Below are 19,325 nucleotides of genomic sequence, written 5' to 3' on the forward strand. Positions count from 1 at the left end.
CGGGATTCTGTTCACCATGGCCGCCGGCCCGATCTCCGAACGGAACCAGGGTAACTGAAGGGGGCGAGCCGCGAGCGGGCTTGGAGAGCGGGCAGACGCCGCCAGGGCCCCCGGTGGTTGGGCCCAGAGTGGGCGAGGCCGGGCCCTCCCCTGAGGGCGAGGGGTGCCCTGGGCGCTGGGGGCGGGGGCCGGACGCAGGCCGCGGCCTTCGGGCTGATGCTTCTCGGCCCACCCCCAGCTTTTGCCCATTCAGAAAAGAGCCGCCGAGAGCGACAAAGCCCGAAGCGGAACACCAAGTTGGACCTTAGACGGTTCTCTCGGTCCTGGGAGGACAGAAGGGCTTAATCCTACTTGGGGTTTCTTTTTCTTTTTTGTCCCCGTCCCCCATCTCTCCTCTGCCCGGATTCCATCCTCCGGGTCCGTCACCACCTTTCCTGTTGTCCTCTGACCCCTAACCTCCCTCTCTCTCCCTCCAGATGCCACTGTGTACGTGGGGGGCCTCGATGAGAAGGTTAGTGAGCCGCTGCTGTGGGAGCTCTTTCTCCAGGCAGGGCCCGTGGTCAACACACACATGCCAAAGGACAGAGTCACCGGCCAGCACCAAGGTGAGTTCCTCGCAAGAGGTGAATTTACTCATATTGAGGAGACACGGACCCCCGAAGCGTTCCCAACACGATTCCCAACTGTTTTATTTATTTAATTAATTAATTTATTTATTTTTTGGTGGTACTGGGGGTGGATCCCAGAGGCTTTCCACCTCCAGGCTAGATTCCCAGACCTATTTTATATTTTGTTTGGAAACTGTATCTCACTAAGTTGCCGAGAGCCTCACTAAGTAGCTGAAGTTGGCTTTGAATCTGTGCGATCCCCCTGTCTCAGCCTCCCAGGCGTGGAGATTTGTACAAGAGTGTGCCACCATGCCCGGCCTCAACTATTTTAAAATGAGCAACCTAAAGAGTCCTTTGCTTTAAGCCAGTCATGGTGACACGCGCACGCCTGTAATCCCAGTACTCGGGAGGTCGAGACAGGAGGATTGCAGGTTGGAGCACAGTCCCAACAACTTAGTGAGACTCCTAGCAACCTAGCAAGACCCTGTCTCAAAACAGAAAGTAAATAAAGAAATAAACGAATCAATCAATAGGGTTGGGAGTGTAGCCTGTAGGTAGAATTCCCCCCGGGTTCAATCCCCAGTACAGAAATAAATGAAAAAAAACAAGAGTTCTCTGACTTCAGACTCAGTTCCCAGTTTCTAGAGGCATTCAGTTGGAGTGTGGCTGTTGCTTTGTGATTGGCGGGTGGGAAAGCTCCCCTCCATTTTGAGTCTCTTCGCTTGAGTTGTTGCCCTCTCCCCTGCTTTCTCAGGCTATGGCTTTGTTGAATTCCTGAGTGAGGAGGATGCCGACTATGCCATTAAGATCATGAACATGATCAAGCTCTACGGGAAGCCAATTCGAGTCAACAAGGCCTCGGCTCACAACAAAAACCTGGATGTGGGGGCCAACATCTTCATTGGGAACCTGGATCCCGAAATTGATGAGAAGCTGCTCTATGATACTTTCAGCGCCTTCGGGGTCATCCTACAAACCCCCAAGATTATGCGGGACCCTGACACAGGCAACTCCAAAGGTTATGCCTTTATTAATTTTGCTTCATTCGATGCTTCGGACGCAGCGATTGAGGCCATGAATGGGCAGTACCTCTGTAACCGCCCCATCACTGTGTCTTACGCCTTTAAGAAGGACTCTAAGGGCGAGCGCCACGGCTCAGCAGCAGAACGCCTCCTGGCAGCTCAGAACCCACTCTCCCAGGCTGACCGCCCTCACCAGCTGTTTGCAGATGCACCTCCTCCACCTTCTGCTCCCAATCCTGTGGTGTCGTCCCTGGGATCTGGGCTTCCTCCGCCAGGTAAAGCTTTTGATTCCAAATATGTTTGTCTCAAGGCTGGTGGTGGGAGGGCCAGGAGGAAGACAGAAGCTGAAGGATCGGGACTTTGGGTCTGTGGAGGAAGAGAAAGGGGCGGGAATGAACACATTCTCTCCTCCCTCCCACTGACTCCTCCTCCTCTCATTTCCTGTATAGGAATGCCACCTCCTGGCTCCTTCCCACCTCCGGTGCCACCTCCTGGAGCCCTCCCACCCGGGATCCCACCGGCCATGCCCCCACCACCTATGCCTCCTGGGGCTGGAGGACACGGCCCTCCATCAGCAGGAACCCCAGGGGCTGGGCATCCTGGTCATGGGCATTCCCATCCTCACCCATTCCCACCAGGCGGGATGCCCCATCCAGGTAGGTGCTTTCTGGGAAGGGAGCCGGGAGCTCGCTAGAGGGGCTTTCTCGCTGCTCGTACTGCTGCCCTTCTGCCTCAGCGAAGATGGTCCAGGGCTCGCCTCTCCTTACAGGATACTTTGAACACTTCTGCCCTGTCCCCATTTCTTTTGTTTTGTTTCTGTACTAGGGTTGGAACCCAGGGACATTCTACCTCTGAGCTACACCCCCAGCCCTTTTTAGTTTTTGTTTTGAATCAGGATCTCACTAGGTTGCTGAGTCTTGCTGCGTTGTTGGAGCTGTCCTTGAACCTGTGATCCTCCCGTCTCAGCCTCTCAAGTACTGGGATTATCGGTGTGTGTCGCCATGCCTGGCTCTGTCTCTCTTCCATTTTTTTTAATAGTCTATACCTGCTGTTTTTGTTTCCTTAATTTTTTTTCTTTTTCTGATTGCACTCGAGAGTAGTGACCTAGTTCCAAATCTAGGGGACACTTCTAATTCCTTGCCCAATTTAATCTTTGCTATACTTAAAACTAGCTGTGTCTTCTTGTTTAAAATTCTTGTCTTTGCCGGGCGTGGTGGCACACGCTTGTAATCCCAGCATTTGGGAGGCTGAAACAGGAGGATCACGGTTCACAGACAGCCTCAGCCACTTAGGCCCTTTGCAACTCAGTGAGACCCTGTTTCAAAATGAAGATTAAAATAGGGCTGGAGATGTTGCTTGGAGGTAGAATGCCCCTGGGTTCCATCCCCAGTAACGCCAAGAAAAATTTTTATTCTGTTGTTCTGGATTCTTTCTATCTATCCCCCCCCCCTCTCTTTCTGATTTGTCAGTCACAGCCACCTTGATTAACTTTTTCCTCTGCCTGGTTCTCTTTTCTGCATGTATCCATGGGTTATCTTTGATGCTGGGGCTCACCCAGGGGCATTCTCCCTCTATACCCTCAAGCCCTACTTTATTTTTTATTTGGAAATGGCTCACTAAGTTGCTGAGGCTGGCTTTGAACCTGTGGTCCTCTTGCTCCCTTTCACCTGTAAAGTCCAAACTCATGATAGCATTGAGGGCTTTACATGATCTCGCCCCTGCCTGTCACTCCCACAACTACATGTTGCTCCTGATTGCTGAGTTCCTGATATTTTCTAGAAAATCCTGTGTGTTTGGTATGCCTGTGATTTGTACGTGCCAACCTTTCTGCCTGGGTGGTGTATTCTGACTCCTCATCCTCCTGAAAAATTCTTCATCCTTTAGAGTTAGATTTGCTCAAGTAGTGTGTCTGCTTCCCTCCCAAGTCCTGACAGCAGAGTAATCGCTCTCGCTTACACACTTGAGTGGCTGTCAGTGCGGCCGATCCGCACCGCGCGAGCGGAGTGAGGAAGCAGGACACCTGTTGGAACGACCGCAGTCACGGGCAGCGGCACTTTTCACCAGCCTTATTCTCTACACCCTTCTCTTCCTTCTGTCACTTTTTGTCATCTGCTCTTCCTTTCTCCATCTTTGCCCTCTTCTCTCTTGCCTGTCTCCCTTCTCCTTGTGTCTCTCTTCTTTTCGCAGGGATGTCCCAGATGCAGCTGGCCCACCACGGCCCTCATGGCCTAGGACACCCCCACGCCGGGCCTCCAGGCTCGGGGGCACAGCCTCCGCCGCGGCCGCCGCCTGGGATGCCACACCCCGGGCCTCCTCCAATGGGCATGCCCCCCCGGGGGCCTCCCTTCGGATCTCCCATGGGTGAGTAAGCTCTAGCACCCTCCTCCTCACACACACTTCGGTATTTTCTTTGTCGTGTGGCTCTTGCTGTCTTCCGAGCCCCCTCCCCCGCAGGCCGGCTGCAGCTGTCTCAGTTACTCACTTTCCTTCCTTGGTCTTCCTGCAGGTCACCCAGGCCCCATGCCACCCCATGGCATGCGCGGCCCGCCGCCACTCATGCCGCCTCATGGCTACACCGGCCCGCCGCGGCCCCCACCCTACGGCTACCAGCGGGGTCCGCTCCCTCCGCCCAGACCCACGCCCCGGCCACCAGTTCCTCCTCGAGGTCCACTTCGGGGCCCTCTCCCTCAGTAAATTCTTGTTCTTCTTCCTGTTACATCTTCCCGGTATCTTTTCGATTCCTCGGACCAATCAGAGTTGCTGCAGCTCCTTGGGGTTAGGGCACCGATCCCTCTCAGCCCCCGCCCCCTTTAGCTTTTTTCCACCAGAGATTTTTCTCTTTTTTTATATTGGTCCTAAGTGTTTTGCAGATGCACAGAGAAAATAAAACTGTACTCCTTGTTTATTCTTCGTGGGTTTTCCTTGCAGTGACTTTCCTTGAGAGATGCTCGGGTGTTGTGAGGAATGGTAAGAGCGGAGGGTGTCTGCGTTTTAAAGGCTTATTCTTTGATCACTGTTGCAGTAGCTGGACGCTGCTGTGCACTGGAGTGATTGTTTTCTTATATAGAGCTTATCGTTTGGATTTTAACGTGGACATTATATTTAAGTGAAACGCGCCTAGCGATAAGTTAGCAGAAATAGGAAACAATGCCCACAACACCATTCACGAGTGCACTGTTGGAAATAAAGGATCAGAAACAACTCACACAGAGTGTTATGAAGGGACTGGTTAGTCAACTGGTAGGTCTGCACAGTAGAGAGAGCGCTACGCAGCTAAAAAAGAACGAGGAGGGAGTGGGGAGGACGGGGTGGAGCTCATGGTGCAGCGCCTGCATAGCATATGTGAGGGCCCTGGGCTCAACTCCCAGCGCCAAGAAACAAGATTCTCTACATACTATTGTGTGGAGAACTCTGAATTGTATTACATGAGTAAAACGATGTATAGTTTGTTACCTTATCTAAGGGGTAGCACATAAGTGTGTATTTGGTTTTACACTCACACACACATACACATAGGTATATTTTTTCAGACAGGGAATTGAACCCAGGGGTCCTCTACCACCAAGCTATCTCCCTAGTCCCCCCTTTTGTGTGTGTGTGTGTGGTACTGGGGATTGAACCCAGGGACATGTACTCACAGTGCTATTTTATTTTATTTTGGACCAGATCAGTTTGCAGAGGGCCTCACAAGGCTGCCATGGCTGTGAACCTGCTATCCTCCTGTCTCAGTCTCCAAGTACCATGATTATAGGTGCCACTGTACCCAGCTGCCATTTTTATTTTTTATCTTGAGACAGGGTTGCTCAGGTTGGCCTTGAACTGCAGTCCTTCTGACTTGGCCTCCCAAGTCACTGGAGGGAGGTTCACAGGCATGTGCCACCTCACCTGGCAGCTTGCATTAAAAAAAAAAAAAAAAAGGTAAACCAGAATTTAAAGGAAATTGAAACCACTGGAGGAAGAAAGATTTGTGAGGAACTTGATTTTTCTTGAGTATATAGTGTAAGTGTACCTTTCATTTGGAACCACATAAATCTGTGTGTGTGTGTGTGTGTGTGTGTGTGTGTGTGTGTGTGTGTTTTACTGGGGATGGAACCTAGGGGCATTCTACCTCCAAGTTATCCCCAGCCCTATTTCTTAATTAATTAATTAATTTATTTTTTTTTTTGCGGTACTGGGGCTGGAACCCAAGGGCATTCTAACTTCAAGTTATACCCCTGGCCTTATTTTTTTTTTTTTTTTTAATTCTTTATTTTGAAACAGGGTCTCACTGAGTTGCAAAGGGCATCAACTAAGTAGCTGAGGCTGGCTGCGAACCCAGAACCTTCTATCTCAGCCTCCCAAATGCTGGGATTACAAGCGTGTGTGCCACCAGGACTAGCTCCTATTTACTTTGAAACAGGGTTTCACTAAGTTGCAGAGGGCCTCACTTAGTAGATGAGGCTAGCTGCAAACCTGTAATCTTCTTATTGCAGCCTCCCAAGTTCTAGGATTACAAGTGTGCACCACCATACCTGGCTGCATAAATAACTGTGTGTGTGTGTGTGTGTGTGTGTGTGTGTGTTTTTTACTGGGGATTGAACCCAGCAGCATTCTACCTCTGAGCTTCATCCCCAGCCTATTTTATTTTTATTTTGAAACGATTTTGCTAGGTTGCATCTTAATACTTGCTGAGGACTGTCCTTGGACCTGTGATCCTGTCTCAGTACTAGGATTACACGCATGTGCCACCGCTCCTGGCTTCTTAACACAGTTTTCTTAACAGTTTAAATGTAAAAATTGGAACAGCAAATTTTATTTTATTTTAAATTTTTTTGCGGGTCTGGGGATATAACCCAGGGGCATTCGACCTCCAAGCTACAGCCCCTGCCCTATTTTTCTTTATTTTTTGAAACAGGTTCTTACTAAATTGCGGAGGGCCTCACTAAGTAGCTGAGGCTGTCCGTGAACTGCGATCCTCTGGTCAGCCTCCCAAATGCTGGGATTACAAGTGTGCGCCACCACGCCTGGCTGATAGTAAATTTTATTTTCAGTAAACTTCGAGTTTTTCCTTTTTAAGCGCATGTCTTGGGTGAGTTTGTATCTTACTCCTGTTTTTATTCTCACTTTGAGTTCTTTCAAATCTGGTTTCCATCACATTTAAATCTCTAGCCAGGAGCAGTGGAGCATTCCTGGAATCCCAGTACTAGTACTTGGGAGACTGAGACAGGAGGATCACAGGTTTGAGGCTAGTCTCACCAACTTAGTGAGACTTAGCAACTTAGTGAGACCCTGTTTCAAAATAAGAAATCAAGCCAGACATGATGGTGCACATTTGTGATACCAGTACTTGGGGGGTTGAGGCAGGAGGATTTCAGGTCTGAGGATATCCTCAGCAAGTAGTGAGACTCTCAACCTAGTGAGATACTGTTTCAAAGTAAAAATAAAATAAGGCTAGAAGTATAGTTCAGTCCCCAGTACCAAAAAGATAAAAGAATAAAGTAGAGCTTGGGGTATAGCTCAGAGGTAGAGTGTCCCTCAGTTCTGCCGGAGCCAGCTGGCAAAAGTACGGGTTCCGAAGAGGAGTGAGGATGAAAGAATTCAATTCTAAGAATTTAATTCAAAGAATTTTAATTCAAGCATGGAAGGATCGCCAGTCCATTCCCAGGTCGATATCTACTGGCCGATCCCGGGTTTATTTCTCTTGTATTTAAAAGGTTTCAGGTCAATCAGTCCCTCCTGCCATCACCACCTGAGCGCATACATCACGGGCAGGTCAGTCAGTACCCTTGTGCCATCACCACCTGATCTTCTCTCAGACCTTAATTACTTTGAACCTTCCATGACCCCAAACTTTGTTGACTCTGGGCAAAGGACAGTCAGGTGAAAGAAGGACAGAGTATTCTTTTAGTAAAGATAAGGGGAAACCTTAATGGCTCCCTGCACAGTTCCACCCCCAGTACCATAAAACAACAACAAAAAACCACCAAAAACAAAAAAATCAAAAGGGCTTAGAGTGTAGCTTGAAGATAATGCCTTGGGTTTAATTCCCAATTTTTTTTCTTTCTTGCGTTACTAAGAGTGGAACCCAGGGGAGGTCTACCTCTGATAGCCCCCCTCCCCCACAGCCTTATCTTTATTCTTTATTTTTATTTATTTATTTATTTATTTATTTATTTATTTATTTATTTATTTTTTGGTGGGATGGAACCCAGGGGCATTGGACCTCCGAGCTACACCCTCTGCCCTATTTTTTATTCTTTATTTTGAAACCAGGTCTCACTGATGTGCAGAGGGCCTCACTAAGTAGCTGAGGCTGTCCACGAACCGAGATCCTCCAGTTTCAGCCTCCTGAATGCTGGGATTACAAGCATGTGCCACCATGCCCAGCTTATTTTATTTTGAAACAGGGTCTCACTAAGTTGTAGATGGCATCACTAAGTAGCTGAGGCTGTCTGTGAACCGCAATCCTCCTGTCTCAGCCTCCCAAATGCTGGGATTACAGGCAGGTTTGAAGCCAGCCTCAGCTACTTAGTGAGGCTCTCAGCAACTTAGTGAGACCCTGTTTCCAAATAAAGTATAAAATAGGTCTGGGAGTATAGCCCAGAGGTGGAAGTAGTATAGCCCTGGGTTTAACCCCCACTACCACATACACACACAAAAATAAATAAATAAATAAATAAATAAATAAATAAATAAATAAAATAAATAAGATATATTTGAGAATATAAGAAAGACATCTAAAATTCAAGAAAACTTCCTGGGAAAAATCTAACGTCTAAACTTAGTCTTAAAGGAAGGGTAGCTGGGCGTGGTGGTGAATGCCCGTAATCCCAGTACTTGGGAAGCTGAGACAAGAGGATCACTGGTTCGAGGCCAGCCTCAGCAACTTAGCGAGGCCCTTAGCAATTTAAGAGAGACTCTTACTGCAAATAAGTAAAAAGGGCTGTTGGTGTAGCTTAGAGGCACAACATCCCCGGGTTGGATCCCCAGTACCACAAAAAAGCGAGCAAACCAACAAAAGCAACAAAGAAAGGTTAGGAGTTTCCTAGGCAAATGGAGGAGAAGCTCGTTCAGGTGGATGGGGTGTTTCTGAGTGTTGATACAGGGCACGGTGTGGAACTCTCCCGAGCTGTGCTGGAGGCAGGCTGAAGTCGGCCAGTAGAGAAGCTTCCGTAGACCCATCCTGGAAGCCCTTTCACATCTTGACACAGAAAGACCACAGAGGTGCCTTCGGCTGGGGAATCCTCGCTGCCCCAGTTCCATATACTTATTAGGTATCCACATGGCGCTGGTGAATTGGCAGAGGGGGATTTGGGTTTGGGGCTTGATGGCAAGGTCTATACTAGAGATATAAATAATCAGCATAGACAGGCTTTTTTTTTTTTTTTTTTGGTACTAAGAGTTGAATTTAGGAGCATTCCACCTCTAAGCTATACCCCCACAGCCTTATTTTATTTATTTATTTTATTTTATTTTATTTTATTTTTTTGGTGGTACTGGGAAGGGAACCCAGGAGCCTTCTACCTCTGGGCTACACTCCTAGACCTATTTTTTATATTTTTATTTGGAAACAGGGTCTCTTAAGCCAGTGAGGCTGGCTTCGAACCTGTGCGATCCTCCTGTCTCCGCCTCCCAAGCTCTGGGATTACAAGCATGCGGCATCACGCCCGGCACTTATTTTATTCTTTATTTGGTAACAGGGTTTCACTAAGTTTCTGAGAGCCTCTCTAAAGGACTGAGGTTGTCCTCAAACCTGTAATCCTCCTGACTCAGTCTCTCAAGTACTGGAATTACAGATGTGTGCCACCACACCTGGCTACCCCACCCTAGTCCTTTTTATTTGAAAGTCTTAAACCTGGCATGGTGGTGCATGTTTGTAAATCTAGTACTCGGGAGGCTGAGACAGGAGGCTTGCAGGTTCAAAGCTAGCCTTGTCAATTTATTGAGGCTCTTAGTAAGCTAATGAGACCCTATGTTCAAATAAAATTGCACTTGGAGTATATCTTGGAGGTAGAATGTCTTTGGGTGCAATCCCCAGTACCCCCCCCACAAGAAACTATTTATTTATTTATTTATTTATTTATTTATTTAATTTTGTGGGTTTGGGGATGGAACCCAGGGGCATTCTACCTCTGAGCTACACCCCCTACTCTATTTTTTAGTCTTTATTTTGAAACAGGTTCTCACTGAGTTGCAAAGGGCCTCACTAAGTAGCTGAGGCTGTCCAAGAACCACGATCCTCCTGTCTAGCCTCCAGAATGCTGGGATTATAAGTGTGTGCCACCACGCCAACTCACCTGTTGCTAAATTGCTGAGGCTGGCCTTGAATTTGCAAATCTCTTGTCTCAGCCTCCCATATATTGGGATTACAGGAATGCAGCACCACACCCAGCCAAGCATGAAGACTGTATTAAAGTTGTGTGGCTGCCTGAGGGAAGCCAGGAGAAGAAGTAGAGGGCTATCAGGGCTGAGCCCTAGGAACGCTGATGTTAATGATCCCAGCAAAGGGAACTGTGGAGTGGCTGGTGAGGTACATGAGGCTGGAAAGTAATTAAGTCTTTCCTATATTGAAAAAAAAAAAAAGAAAAGAGGGTGGGGCGTGGTGGCGCATGCTTGTCATCCCAGCATTCGGGAGGCTGAGACCGGAGGATCGGATCGAGATTTGCAGACACCCTCAGCTACTTAGTGAGGCCCTCTGCAACTCAGTGAGACTTTCAAAAATAAAGTATAAAAAATAGGGCAGAGGGTGTAGGTCGGAGGTCAAATGCCCCTGGGTTCCATCCCCAGACCTGCCAAAAAACAAAACAAAAAAAAGAATAAAAAATAGTGTACCAGTGTTGTGAACGGTTTAGGAAGATTTGAGAAAGCTCTGATTATTATATTTCAAAAATTGGTGAAAGGACTTGGTTTCTGCCCAAAAAAGCAGGCAACCATTCCAATGTAAATTAACCTAGCTAAAAGTAATTAGCAAGTTGATAGGAGAGGAGAACTAGGACTTTCTCTGTCTAAAGGCAGATCTACATAATAATCAGATAATCTAGCTAGGTTGGGAGGAGGGGGTCCGACCTGAAATGACCTTTGATCATGACCTTCGACCTGACCTTTGATCATGACCTTCGTGAAAAGAGACCCAAGCTGAAAGGACACCTGGGTTTCACTTTGGCGGGGAAATAAGGGAAGGTACCTTATAGGGTTTTTACTACGTCAGAATTACATGAACAAGATGGAGGGTGTCGTATATAAAAAGTCCGGTCTGCGTGTTATATCTTTGGTGAATTCATTTGAATCCCCCCCCCTCCGTGCCATTTCTGAATGGCATGGGGCTTTAACTGTCTTCTGTATTTCTCTGTATTTCTATCTTTTTAATAAACTTCTTTAAATCTTCAGCAAGAGTCCAGGCTAATGTGTATTTATCCTTAGCTCAGGAAAAGAACCCGCAGTTTTTCTGGTTTTGGGTTTTTTTTTGTGTTTTGAGGGAAATTGTGTTCGGAACCCTAACAGGGGTCCTCGGGGACAGTTTCCCCAAAACCATATCATCTCACTCCATAACAAATAGGGCTGGGGTGTAGCTTGCAGATAGAGTGCCCCTGGCTTCGTTCAGTACTGCAGAAAAAAAATATATCTGTGACATGCACTATAATACATATATATTTCTATGAATGTAATGTTTCAGTTTTAGCAAGTAATGTATCAGTGGGGAATATTGCAAGTCACCTTATAGAGAAGTGGCCTTCTGCCAGCAGGACTTGGCTTTAACCTAATTGTAAATATTAGCATATTTAAATAAAAGATGTATGGACCCGAAGAGAGGCGAGGATGAACGCCTAGGGAAGGTAGAGTCCAGAAGTCCCCGTGGCGGAGCTGGCGGAGCCTGAGAGCCGTGGAGGTGGGTGGAGAACTGCTGCCAAGAAGAGCTCTCTGGACCCGTTGGCGGGAGTCCTTACTGGGCATGGCCTGATGCCATCAGAGATACACATCCTCTTGTTGAGTGATGTCGCTGTGCCTTTATTCCTTGACATTATGATTCTGGTTTGGTTTTAGAAAGAAAATACATGTCACATGAGTTTTCAGTCTTGAGGTAAATTTTTATAGAAAGTTAATATGGCTTAAGGTTGTGTGTGTGTGTGTGTGTGTGTGTGTGTGTGTGGTACTGGGAATTAAACCCAGGAGCTTTCTACCTCTAGGCTATACTCCCAGACCTATTTTATATTTTATTTGGAAACAGGGTCTCAACAAGTTGCTGAGAGCTTCACTCAGTAGCTGAGGCTGGCTTCAAACCTGTGTGATCCTCCTGTCTCAGCCTCCCAAGCCCTGGGATTACAATCATGCACCACCACACCTGGCTATTAGTATTTTTTTGAAACAGTGTCTCACAAGATTATTGAGAGTCTCACTACCCTGCTGAGGCTGTCCTCTAACCTGTGGTTCTCCTGGCTCAGCCCCCCAAGTACTGGGATATAGACATGTGCCACCATGCCTGGCTGATTTTTAAAAATTTTAAAACAGGGTCTCTAGCTGGGCGTGGTGGCGCACACTTGTAATCCTAGCATTTGGGAGGCTGAGACAGGAGGATCGTGTTTTGTAGACAGCCTCAGCTACTTAGTGGGGCCCTTTGCAATTCAGTGAGACCCTGTTTCAAAATAAAGGATAAAAAATAGGGCTGGGGGTATAGCTCAGAGGCAGACAGTCCCTGGGTTCCATCCACAGTACCGCAAAAACAAACACATAATAAACAAACAAATAAATAAAAATAAAACAGGGTCTCACTACATTGCTAAGGGTCAGTGCTGAGGCTAACCTTGAACTTGCAATCCTCCTGTCTCAGTGCCCCCACCCCAAGTACTGCTATAACAAGCATGTGCCACCATGCCCAGCTTTTATTTAATTTAATTAATTAATTTATTTGTTTATTTGTTTGTTTATTTATTTTTGTGGTACTGGGGATGGAACCCAGGGGCATTCTACTTCTGAGGTATACCCCCAGCCCTATTTTTTTTTTTTTTTTTTTTTTTGGTGGTACTAGAAGTGGAACCCAGAGGCTTTCTACCAGGCTCTACTCCCAGACCTATTTTATATTTTATTTGGAAATAAAATATAAAATAGGTTGGAAATAAAATATAAAATAGAAGTAGCTGAAGCTGGCTTCGAACTTGTGAGATCCTCCTGTCTCAGCCTCCTAAATGCTGGGATTACAAGCATGCGCCACCACGCCTGGCTCATGACCAGCTTTCAAACAAACATTTTCAGCTTTGGAGTCTACAAAACTCAAGGTTCACATCTCTACCAGTGGTCAGTTCAGCATCAGACATGAGTCACCTGTGAGATCTCGGGCCATGGGCCGCCAGCCTTCTGTTATAATATATTGCATTCTGGAAATTTCCTTCTAGTAAGGCACAAGCATATACTCTTGGATCTGGAAAGAGCCTGCTGCTACCTCCAGTCAAGGTAAACCATTTTCCAGACAAGAAACTTGAGGTTCACCCAGACAGGGAACTTGGCCAAGAGCCAGCAGTGTGCTAGCAGTGAGAACCTGGCCAGGGCTCTGGCCAGAGTATCCTGAAAGGCCTAACCTGGAACCCACTCATTGAGAATGTATGGTCCTTAAAGCATCAGCCTCTCACCATGAGCAGGCATGGTCACCAAGCCTTGTGTCTTGGCTCTCTGAGTGTGTGCGCATGTGCGTGCGTGTGTGTGTGTGTGTGTGTGTGTGTGTGTGTGTGTGTGTGTGTGTGCGCGCGCGCGCGCACGCAGCCACGCTACAAGAAAGTGGTCAAGGGGATTGAGGGATGCTTATTTGAGGCATGGGAGCAAATGAATGGAAGGGGAGGTGTGCAGCTGGTCAGATCTGTAAACAACCCCTCAGCGTCTCCAGTTCTCCCCTCTGCCGCCACCCACTAATGGAGGAGACCAGGTCTGAGTTGTAGGCAGCTGGCCTGGACTGCTTTTAGAGGACGGCGATGGCAGGGGGCCAGGAGTCCCTGCCTCTGGCAGCTCCAGGAGAAACCACACCTTGGTGTGTCTACTGTCACTGAAATAGCCAGGTAGCCTGGAGACCACACTCCGGGTTTGGGGAGGGCTGGGGAAAGGCCTGGCAGCAGCGGAGAGGGGCAGGGAGGCATGCTGCGAGCCCTGGGTCCTGAGGAAGGGGCTACCCCTTGCGGCCCCCCTTTCTGCCTTCCCACTCGGCCTCCTTGCGCCGCGGGTTCTCTTTCCTTCGGTCTCTTTCCCCCTCTCTAGGAAGGGGCTGGGAAGGGCCGCGTGTTATTTCCAGCGGTCCCCGTGACACCCCCTCCAGCCCTTTCATCATTTCTCCCGGCTCCCGCGTCCCCTCCCCATCCTCTGGTCTCTGGTCCCCCCCACAATGGTCTCTCCCGCGCTGGGTGGCGGGGGGCGGGGCGGAGGCGGGGCGGAGCAGGGGGGAGGTCTGCAGTGCCTTCCCCGGTACCGGAGCCGTCGCCGCTGTCGCCTCGGGCCGCGGCCGGACCCCCGCCCTCGCCCCGGACCCCGGCCGGGGGGGAGCCCAGCCCAGGTGAGACCCCTCTCCACCTCTCACCTCCCCCCGCCGCTGGCTGAAGCATCCTCGCCTTGCAGCCAGCCATCTTATCCTTCGAGGTTCTGCTTTGGGGGAGGATGACCGACCCCCATTCTGGGGGTGAGGGGGTTGGTGATGGTTCGGGGAATGGACACCGATTTTACTGTGGATGTGTGGGTATCTCTATATATGTGCAGGGGGTCTATCCAGATAGCCATCTATCTATAGATGGAGGAGAGACGGTTCCCCTCCCTTAGCAAGTCTCCACTACCCTCTTCGGAGAATAGCCTGGTGGGGGGCTTTTAGGTAGAACAGGCTTCCCTCAAGCTCCATACCCCCCTCACTTTGACGTGCCCCCCCAGGATGAATGATAAATGACCTTGGCTGGGGCGGGAGGATGTATGTAGCCTCGTTGGTCGGTGCCCGGCTAGGGTGGGTGGGGGGTGGAGGAAGGGCAGGTGAAGGGTGGGGGTGGAGAGCGGGGCGGGGGGGGGGCGGCTGGTCAGGGCCGGCGTTAGGGCACAGGTGGGGGGCTGGGGGCATTTGCTGCGGGAGGGGGCAGGGTTGCCCGGTGATGGGGGCACTTATCGGGACCCCGACCAGGGGAGGTGGCTGCTCCGAGATTTGGTCAATCCCAGGGTCGAGGTGGGCAGGGGTGGCCACCCATGCGGGCAGGGGCGTCTCCACGCCGGTGACTCCGGGCCACCGCCGCCTCTCCGGGTGCGTTCTCAGCTGACACCTTCATTTTATTTTATTTTATTTTCTCCCAGAACTGTGGACTCTTCCATCTTGCTCTCCCAGGCAGGGCAGCATTGATGTGGGGAGGGGAGGCCCGTGCTGTTGGTCCTGGGGGGGGCCCAGGTTCCATCATCCAGCCTTATTGGGGTGTTTCTAGCGCCTCCCACATCCTGCCCCTCCCGCCCCAGATGTTTTGATGAATGGCTGCTTCTTAATGACCTTGTCACCTGGGCAGGGGTTGCCTGGAGAGCTGAGTGGCCCTCAAATTCAGGGGGCTTGGGGTGGGCACAGGTCCCCAAAGGGAGCGTTTGCCCAGGAGATGTCCCCATCCGCCCTTCACACCCTCTGCAGAAAATCTGGGCACATTTTTCTGGTCAGATGAATCCAGCCAGCCTTAAAGGACCCAGAAGACCTGAAGCCTGCCTCCTTTAACCTCCACCTCTCTCAAGTGCTGTCTCTTCTACAGGATCAGCTGCCCTGTGCTGCTTTGGGGGCCTAAAAATAGCACCACTTCCTCCTCAGCTGAAATAATTTGTCTTCCTTCTCTCCCTCCTGGGCTTGTCCGCCCTGGGGAGCCCTCGTCCTGTGGTGGCTGTGGGTGCCTTCTCCACCCCACATGCACCTCCCAGGGGTAAAGAGTGTCAATAAACAGAGAATATGGCACCTGCTGGAGATCCGGGCTGGGAAAGCAGGGAAAGGAGTGCGGACTGCCTCTCACTGAGGAGATTCCATAGTTCCCTCCCTGCCAGGATGGTTGGGCCCTGAACCCCGAAGACAAGAAGACAAGAAGGTGACGTAGGGGTCACTGCTTCTGGTCACTGAAGTTCACTGCTTCCATCTGCCCCGAGGGGTGAGGCTGTGATCGCCAGCACTTCCCTCTGACTCACACCTCACCACTTACCCTCTTGTACTAGGACTAGATTGTGTGAGAGTGTGTGTGTGTGTGATTTAATGATGCCCCGAATGGGTGGGAGCAGGAGGCAGGATATTTTTAAAGGGTGAACCCTGTGTCGAGGCCTCTGTTTCTGTGAAGGAGTGGAGTTACCCTGAGCCTTTCTTTGGAGGATGTCTTTTTTTTTTCTTCTTTTTTTTTGGGGGGGGGACCCAAGGCCCCTTTCATTCTCCAGCCGCCTACGCAATGCGGTATTTGTGGACTCCTTTTTTCCTTGACTCCTGGAGGAGAAGCAGAAAGGATTAAGGGGGATTAGGAAGGGAGGCTCTGGAGGAAGGCGGTGCAGCGGTGGACCTCAGACCCTCTTGCTGGACGTAGGAGCGGATCATTCATCTGGCGTCCCACCCCACCAGTGAAAGGGGACCCTGAATGACGCCCCCGAGGAAGGTGGCCACAGCCAGTCAGCACTTCTTTCTTAGCTTTTGATGATCCCTCTTGTCCATTCTATGCTGCTTCCAAATCACCCTTTTCTGGGAGTCTTCCCTTGTTTGTCTGGAGGGAGATACTGGGGGCCCAGCTGTTGGGATTGAAGGCAGGCAAAAGAGGGTCCTGGGGAGGAGGCGGGCAACAGCATCTAAGTATGATCCCCGCTTATCCCTTTTCAACATACTAGGAAGGAAACTAATATTTATCCATTATCTTCTGTGTGATTAAATTCTCACACTGACTCTGAGAAATAGAGATCCTATTCATTTAATTATCCTCCATTTAAATATAAGGATCCCGAAGCTAGGGTTAAGTAACCTGCTTCAGGAGCATCTGGGAGGTGGCGGGGCTGGGGTTCACCTCAGGTGATCTAACCTCATGCCTTGCACTGCCCAGCGCTCCCCTTGGTGCTGTCCTTCCTGCTGCTCACCCTCAAAGTGTACAGAGATGTCTCTTGCTTTGGGACCTCGAGAGGGCGCCTAGGGCCTCACAGTATATTACTCTCACCACAACAGTAAGGGCTACTATTTATTCATTTTTTTATGTGCCAGGTACCGTGGTTAGGAGTTTATATACATTATGTCTTTTAATCCCTATGTTGCCATTTTTATTCCTCCTCCTCCTCCTCCTCCTCCTCCTCCTCCTCCTCCTCCTTTTCCCCCTCCATTTCTTCATGTGGTACTAGAGATTGAACTCAAGCACATTCTACCTCTGGGATACACCCCTGGCCCTACTGAAACACGGTCTAAGTTGTTGAGGCTGGCCATGAACTTGTGATCCTCTGGTCTCAGCCTTCCAAGTGCTGGGATTACAGGCATGCCCCACCAAACCCAGCTTTCTCTCTTTTAAACAGGAAGAAATTGAGTCTTGAGTGTTCAGAAACATATCTGAGTTCACTTAGCTAGTAAGCACTAGAGCAGTAAGTCAAACCCAAGTTTATTGGGAGGCTGAGACAGGAGGATCATAGGTTCAAGGTTATCCTCAGTAACTTAGTGAGACCCTATTTTTTTTTTTTTTTTTGGTGTGTGTGTGGGTATTGGGAATTGAACCCAGGGGGAATTCTACCTCGAAGCTATATAGCCCAATTTTTAAAAAATTTATTTATTTATTTATTATTTTTTGCAGGGTCTGGGGATGGAACCCAGGGGCATTCAACCTCAAAGTTACACCCACTGCCCTATTTTTTTTTAAATTATTCTTTAGTTTGAAACCAGGTCTCACTGAGTTGCAAAGGGCCTAAGTAGCTGAGGCTGTCCGTGAACCATGATCCACTTGTCTCATCCTCCCAAATGCTGAGATTACAAGCATGTGCCACCATGCCTGGCTATATTTTATTTTTTGAAACAGGGTCTCACTAAGTTGTGGAGAGCCTCACTAAGTTGCTGAGGCTAGCTGCAAATCTGTAATCCTCCTGTCTCAGCTTCTCAAGTACTGGGATTACAAACGTGCATCACCATGCGTGGTTGTGAGGCTCTGATTAAAATAAAAGATAGCCAGGCTTGGAGGCACATAATTATAACCCCCCCCCCCCTACGCTTGGGAGGCGGAGACAGGAGGATTGTGTAGGTTCGAAACCAGCTGTGCTGGCTTAAGAGACCCTGTTTCCAGCCGGGAGTGGTGGCAAATGTTTGTTTGTAATCCTCGTGCTTGGGAGGCTGAGACAGGAGGATCACGCAGGTTCGAAGCCAGCCGCGCTGGTTTAAGAGTCCTGTTTCCAAATAAAGTATAAAATAGGTCTGGGAGTGTAGCCCAGAGGTAGAAGGCTCCTGGGTTCCATTCCCAGTACCACCAAAAAAAAAAAAAAAAAAAAAGACCCTGTTTCCAAATTAAAAAAACATATATATGGTCTGGGAATGTAGCCTGGAGGTAGAAGGGTTTCCAGGAACCCCAGTACCACCAAAGTAAATAAATAAATAAATAAATAAATAAATAAATAGGGCTGGAGTGTAGCTTGGAGGTTCAATGCTCAGTACCCTCTCCAAAAACAGCTTATCTGACTCTGAATCTGAGCTTTTACCCAATGGGCTACGTTGGTAGAGAATCCTCTGTGGGAGGCCTATGAACACGGAGCCCTGGGGAAGAACTGTGAGCACCCGGCCTCCGGATGCCATCATTGGGACAGAAGGCAGCAGGTTGGAGGGCTTGTCTCCCTCCCCAACTCTGCCCCCCAGTAAGAATCCCAGACCAGACAGGAGTGGAACTCTGGCTCCTCCTAGTCCCTGTATTTTCTTTGAAGGTTGAGGATGAAGCAAGGGGTCTGGACTTGATGTGGGGCAGGGGTTATAAGAAGGGTTCTGGGCTGGGCGCGGTGGTGCTCGCTTGTAATCTCAGTAATTGGGAGGTTGAGACCGGAGGATCGCAGGTTCGTGGCCAGTCTGGGCAACTTATTTTATTTTTTTGCGGGTCTGTGGATGGAACCCAAGGGCATTTGACCTCCGAGCTACACCCTTTGACTTATTTTTTATTCTTTATTTTGAAACCGGGTCTCACTGAGTTGCAGAGGGCCTCACTAAGTAGCTGATGCTGTCCGCGAACCGTGATCCTCCGGTCTCAGCCTTCTGAATGCTGGGATTACAAGCGTGATGCCCGACCAGTCTGGGCAATTTAGTAGTGAGGTCCTCTGCAACTTAGTAAGATGCTGTTTCCAAAGGACGAAAAAAAAAAAAAAAAAAGGCCTGGAGATGTAGCTGGGAGGTAGTATGTCCCTTCCTGAGTTCCATCATCAGTAGCAAAGAAATTAATAATAATAATAATAATAATAATAATAATAATAATGATGATGATGCCGGCTCTGGGTAAGCGAAGGTGGTGCAATCAAGTCTTTTGGGCCTGGCCTCTAGGTCCAGGACCTGCACCCTAGCGGCCCACCCAGGGGTGAGGCCGGCTGAAGCGAGGAGCCAGCCGTCCTAGGACGCCCGTTTCTCGTCCTCCAGGTCCGCAGAGGACGAGAAGCGGCAGCTTCGGAGTGGCCGGCCCTCGGTAGCCCCAGCAGCCTGGCGCCGCCCGCCTCCCCCGGCCCCCAGCCCCCTCTGCCTCCCCGGCCGAGCGCCCCCCGGCGGGGGCCCCGC

The 19,325-nt window shown here is 49.4% G+C and overlaps 1 protein-coding gene across 1 annotated transcript; it reads left to right on the top strand.

Annotated features, from left to right (window-relative positions):
• Positions 1 to 16: 16 nt before the first annotated feature.
• Positions 17 to 4,324, top strand: SF3B4 (splicing factor 3b subunit 4; the record flags this gene model as incomplete). Its single annotated transcript, XM_080690722.1, has 6 exons — positions 17 to 50; positions 477 to 605; positions 1,363 to 1,905; positions 2,080 to 2,286; positions 3,818 to 3,991; positions 4,137 to 4,324. 6 exons carry the CDS (start codon positions 17 to 19, stop codon positions 4,322 to 4,324), a joined length of 1,275 nt encoding a protein of 424 aa, XP_080546848.1.
• Between the last annotated feature and the right edge of the window lie 15,001 nt (positions 4,325 to 19,325).

This window comes from Muscardinus avellanarius (genome assembly GCF_963383645.1).
Source record: "Muscardinus avellanarius genome assembly, chromosome: 3".
NCBI classification, from domain to species: Eukaryota; Metazoa; Chordata; class Mammalia; order Rodentia; family Gliridae; genus Muscardinus; species Muscardinus avellanarius.